Source organism: Perognathus longimembris, chromosome 12 (genome assembly GCF_023159225.1).
Source record: "Perognathus longimembris pacificus isolate PPM17 chromosome 12, ASM2315922v1, whole genome shotgun sequence".
Lineage (NCBI taxonomy): Eukaryota > Metazoa > Chordata > Mammalia > Rodentia > Heteromyidae > Perognathus > Perognathus longimembris.
Window position 1 is genome coordinate 22,605,335 of NC_063172.1, and position 6,000 is coordinate 22,611,334.

The 6,000-nt window shown below is 36.5% G+C and overlaps 1 protein-coding gene across 1 annotated transcript in view; it reads left to right on the forward strand.

Annotated features, from left to right (window-relative positions):
• The window catches only part of Nudcd1 (NudC domain containing 1), a 45,912-nt gene extending 45,212 nt beyond the window's left edge, over nucleotides 1-700 (forward strand). Inside the window, exon 10 of the mRNA XM_048359273.1 lies at nucleotides 78-700. Coding sequence (XP_048215230.1) covers nucleotides 78-370 — 293 coding nt within the window. The 3' untranslated portion in view covers nucleotides 371-700. The remainder of the gene's footprint in view (nucleotides 1-77) is intronic.
• The last annotated feature ends 5,300 nt before the right edge of the window (nucleotides 701-6,000 follow it).

Sequence of the window (6,000 nt, forward strand, 5' to 3'; positions counted from 1 at the left end):
TGAAATGGTAGATATTAAATTATGTTTCTTGTATGTAGATTATAATTCTTCTTTTATGTGTATTGTATTTTTGGCAGGTTATGTCCAAGCATCAAAGAGAGACAAAAAATTTTTTGCCTGTGCTCCGAATTACTCCTATGCTGCCCTCTGTGAGTGCCTTCGCCGAGTATTCATCTATCGCCAGCCTACCCCCATGTCTACTGTGCTCTACAACAGAAAGGAAGGCAGGCATGTAGGGCAGGTTGCTAAGCAGCAAGTAGCAAGCCTGGAGACCAATGATCCTATTTTAGGCTTTCAGGCAACAAATGAGAGATTGTTTGTTCTCACGACCAAAAACCTCTTTTTAATAAAAGTAAATACAGAGAATTAACTTCATGAACATGTTGGCTGTCTGTAATAGAATGCATCCATTGGTACCCAGAGGACCAAGCAGTTGTACAGTATAACCTGTTACGTTTTCATGTGTTAAATTAAAATATCTTGAATGAATTTTTATTTTTTAAATGATAGTAGAAATATAGTTAAGAGATTATGATTCTGTAAAAGCTGCAAAATGAAGCTACAGATTTGGGGAGCATTGGCTTCTGTAAAAAGTATAAAGACAGTATTGGGTAGTGTAATTATTTTTAAAATACAGAGGCTAGAATCTTTTATATAAAACATGTACAATTTAGTGTTTAAAAATAAAAATTGTATTGTACTTAATATGTTTGTTTATTGACTATATTGTTTATAGTTTATAGAATATATCTATAGAATAGGTAATTAAAATGTTGAATATTACAAATTACTAAAATTAATGGAATAATTTAGGTTTCATGAAGGGAGATTTGCAAGAGTATAGCAGGTCAACATTTACTGAGAACCAGTAATTGCTTTTCAAATTAATCATAGCTTTATGTGATTTTTAGCTGTTTTGTTACAAACATGACAAGGTTGTACATAGAAAATATTTGGTCCTAAGATACCTTTTGCCTATTTGTACAGATATTTGACTGAGTTAAATTTTAACCAGTATTTGACTAGAAAATTCAGTTTCTGACTGAATGTAAATTTAATTTTGATCAAGTTTAATTTTAGCACACCTGAAGGTTTGGGTCCTAAAGCACCAAAAATAAATTAACTAGTTTTAGAAAAGAAGGAAAACAGTCTTGAGAAGAAGAAAAACACAGAGATTATACATTCTCTAAACCCTATGGTTTGACTGATGGTCAGAAAGGGGGCAGGCAGACATTAGAGAATAAGGATGAAGAAGGAAGAAAATGGGGTGCAAACTTCAGTTGGATCATACCTTCAGAACTAGGAAGGTGTGGAAGGAATATATTATCCTTAGTTGAAGTTATTCTGTGTTGAAAAATTCAACTTTTAAAATTTCTTTGAAAACTTCACATTGGAAAGAGAAGAGCCTTCTTTGGAATTGAAATACAAAATTGGATCTTGAAAGAGAAGATACATAAATATATTTAAATATACACTTATTTAATGACAGGTTAAAATGTTTGCCATAAATTATATAGGAGATAGCATTTATAACTTTTATTGAAGATAACATGAACTAATACATGCATTGCATCTTACTATGTATATAGCCACTATTGGGGCACTTTATGCACTACTTTTATTTTCATACAAACCCTACTCATAGAAAAGAAAACACACAGAGTAGGTAAGCAGCCTGAATTAAACAGACAAGAAGTGGCAGAGCCTGGGTTTGAACGCAGGCTGCCTGCACCGCTGGACTCTTCTGAAATCTAAGCCACCATTTAGATCTGCTTTTTGCATACAGATAGTAACTTACCCACTTTTTTCATTGTTGAAGCTCAAAGTCTGGAGCTTTGTGTATGCTAGACAAGCATTGAGCTGTGTTCCCAGTCCATATCTATATTTTGGTGACTGTGATAGTGATGATTTAAATCCTGTACATCCCAAGTCTCAAGAATTGCAAGTAGATAGAGTTAGAACAAAAATGTATTTCTCATTCACTGCTTTTATTTTGCTGCTTTGCTAACTCTTCCTGCTGTTGTCAGTACTCCGTTTTTTCAGGGACAAAGATTTTGGGGAAAGGTGTAATTAAAATTTTCAAATTACCCAGAAAACTTGGTTTATGATTTTAGAAGCTCATAATTTCACCTTATGATTGTTGGGATAGGTTAGGATAATCTCCACTGAGATTTCCATATCTCTGTTTTTGAGTTCTTTTCTAATGACTTTTGTTTTGCCAATCCTGGGGCTTGGACTCAAGGCCTGAGTAAAGTCCCTGGCTTCTTTTTGCTCAAGGCTGACACTCTATCATATGAATCACAGCGCCACTTCTCGCTTTTTATGTTTATGTTGTTCTGAGGAATGGAACCCAGGGCTTCATGCATGCAAGGCAAGCACTCTAACGCTAATCCCCTTGCCCAGCTCCTAATGAATGCTTTTTAAAATGACTTCCCTTGTGACCTGAGTGATTACAGCTGTGGGATAATCCTAATTAGACCTAAAAGGGTTATTGTAACTCAGTACAATGAAAAAGAAAACCACCTATCAGTTGTTCCCAGACAACATTCCATCAGGCAGTGTTTCCTTCATAGTTTTTTTTTTTTTTAACTTTTTTTTCTCCAAGTCCTAGTCCATTAAAAAGAAAAAAAGCTTCAGTATATTTTCCTTAATCATTTCAACCTTGGTTGAATCTTGGTCCAAAAGCCCTTGTTTTCTTACTCAAAGAACTTGCTTTACACAGATAGCAGCCTGCTGGGCTTCTTCATCTCCCCAATGTCTATGCGTCATTTACAAAGCAGAAAAGCCTGCTGACCTGTTTGCCAAATCTGCCTACTGTGGAGTCAGCCACAGTGACAGATTTTTTAGATGAGTGAACTCTGCTAGGGATCTAACCAGTAGCTTCATTGCTTCCTGGTAGGACTTTGATGATTCATAGGACTGAGTCATTAAAGAGAAAAGGGAGTGATGGGAGCCATCTGTCCCTTAGCAAATGTGCTCAATGTGGCTTACATACCCATCCTCAGTCTAGGAGCAGTGAGAAAGCCGGAATACAAACTTCCCAAACTGATGTGCAATTAGCAAGTCTAATCAGTTCACGATCATCAAGCACCAAATGTAATGAGTTAAGTCAGGAATGGTTGCATTTAACAAACAGGAAAATTCACCACTGCCATATGCATTGAAGGTTGTTTAGAGCAACGTTTTGAAAATTATGTTCCCTAATTTTCTGTCTACAATTCATTGATATTCTGTTTCACCCCCAAAATAGTGATGAGGTAAAGGTGGCATTCTTGGACTAGGGATGTAACTCAATGGTGTAGGGTGTTCATCTAGCATGAGCAAAGTCTTGAGTACTACAAATTTTTTTTTTTAAAATCATATCCTTTAGGTAGTACTACCTTGCTGGGTTTGTCCATTGTATGCTTTAGAATATTTTTTTATTGTAGGGACCCTCAAGAGATTCATTAATTTGGTATATTTCTTATAATAATTTTCTAATAAAACATACTACCAAAATAGCAAAATATTACAAACTCAGTTGCTTTAAGCAAATCAAACTGATTATCTTCAAATTCTGGAGGTTAGGACTCCAAAACGCATCTTCTGGGGCCCAGGATCAAGGCACCATACTTTCAGGAACCTTTAGGGGCGAGCCCTTGTTTTCATGTCTTTTTCAACCTCTACAGGTTGCTTGTACTTCACCAGCAGTGGCTTCTTAGGTTTTACCCAGACTCTGTTCTCCTGATATTTACACATCTGTCTCCCTCTCCCACTTCTAACTGCCTGTCTGATTGATTACTTCAGGCCTCTGGGAGATGGCTACACATTTTAAAGTTAGCAGAAATAGTAATCTCAGTCCCATCTCTAACCTAAATGTTTTTTTCCGTGTATTAAAATATATTCACAGGGCTGGGGATATAGCCTAGAGGCAAGAGTGCCTGCCTCGGATACACGAGGCCCTAGGTTCGAATCCCCAGCACCACATATACAGAAAACGGCCAGAAGCGGCGCTGTGGCTCAAGTGGCAGAGTGCTAGCCTTGAGCGGGAAGAAGCCAGGGACAGTGCTCAGGCCCTGAGTCCAAGGCCCAGGACTGGCCAAAAAAAATAAAATAAAATAAATAAAAAATAAAATAAAGTATATTCACAAATTCCAGAGATTATGATGTGGATATGTTTGTGGGATGCTTATTCTGTCTGCTTTCTGCTATCTGTGGTCTGCTACTTGGAATATACTAATCCTAAATCAGTACTATAGGTTGAAGCTTTTTAAATGATCTCAATTTAATGTTTTATTTCTGTGATACAAATGAATACAGAGATACAGACATCTATCTTGAAAGCAATTGCTACCTCAAATCCTGTTTGAAACAAGACAGTGTATAAACTAAGTAGAAATATTTGTTATTAATTTTCACAAAAAATTCACAACGGGATAATATAAATGAATAGTAAAAACCTCAATATAATTCCCAAATAAATAGAGAAAATGACAGATTTTATATACCTTTCAAAATAATTTTTGGAAGACAAACATGTTGAAACAAACAGAAACAATAGTTACCATACGCTGTGAGATGGCTACTCAAAGGATAGGAATGAGTTAGCAAAATGAAACTCCATGGTAATTCTGGGCTCAGATTCAACCAGGTAGGGAAATAAATGAGGCTGAAATCAGAATTTTAATTAAATGTCTCAACATGGGTTTAAATGTCTGTGCATGTAATAACTGTACCTAGGGGCTCCTTTTTCTTTTTCTGCTTACTGATCACAATGACATGGAATTCTATTCTAAAGCATAAAATATGTTGCCTTTTTTTTTAAGAATTAAAAATCCTGAACTGATTAGCTGAAACCACCTAAGTTTTCTTGGTGTGATTATAGCAGTTCTGAGAAAATTATTTCTCATTCTTGAACTTGGGCAGATTTGTAACCACACAGATGGTTTTCAGTTGACTCACAAGTACATTATAGTAATAGGCTTGCCCTGAATTTCACTAGACTTCTCAGCTTCCCCCTCTCCCCTCCCCACACACAGAGAAAACAACTATTTTTCCTAGAGAATGAGTTGGTCAGAAAAGAAGCCAAGATTTCTAGACTCAGAAAAAATTAGCTGTGACTAATTACTACTTGTTTTAAACAAAACTGATGGCTTGTGGTGTTGAAGGTAATGGTTAAGATTAGCAAAACAATCTCCTAAAACTGAGGAAAAGTCCTAAGTATAAGGAAGGGGTGGGAGGTAGAACAAGTGAAAAGATCATGAAGGTCACATGGGACTCATGCCTACAATCTCAGCTTCTGGGAGGGACAACAGATACGGGAGGATCATAGTTCAAGGCCAACTAAAACAAACATAAAAAACTAGTGAGATCCTCTCAAAGACCAAGCCAGGTCAAATGTCTCATAACTTTCATCTCAGCCAAGTGGGAGTCACAGGTAGGAGGATGGCAGTCTCAGGCCAGCCTGTGACAAAAAGCTAGACTCTACCAAAAAAAATAACTAAAACAGAAAGGACAGGACATGGTTGAAGCGTTAGAGTGCTACTTGAGTTCAACCCTAGAACAACAACAAAAGTGATTAGATGTATCACTTCACTGTGCCAAAGGATGCCACTAAATCTTTAGTATGTCTGCTAATCTCACACATACATGGATGATTTTTGTTTCAGAAGGCAGTCCACACAAAAAGCTGTATTTCTGCTACAGGTTAATAGGAAGAGGTTGATCTCTGTCACTGGACTAACAAGGGTAATGTAAACTATTCAGCAATATATTTGAAAATAAGGGTAAAGAGTTTGAAGGGAGAGGATGAATCTTTGATTTCCATGGGTGATAAATTTGGAAGAGGATGGTATAAGGCAATTTCACCTTCATTTGAACTGTTAGTGTTACAGCTGCATAACTGTATTATACAAAGAATGTGGGTTGTAAGTGATAGATGCACTTGGACTTAAGAGAATGAGCCAGAATTTGAGTACCACTGACACAGTTCACTGTATTTCTTCATCTACTGATAAGCTG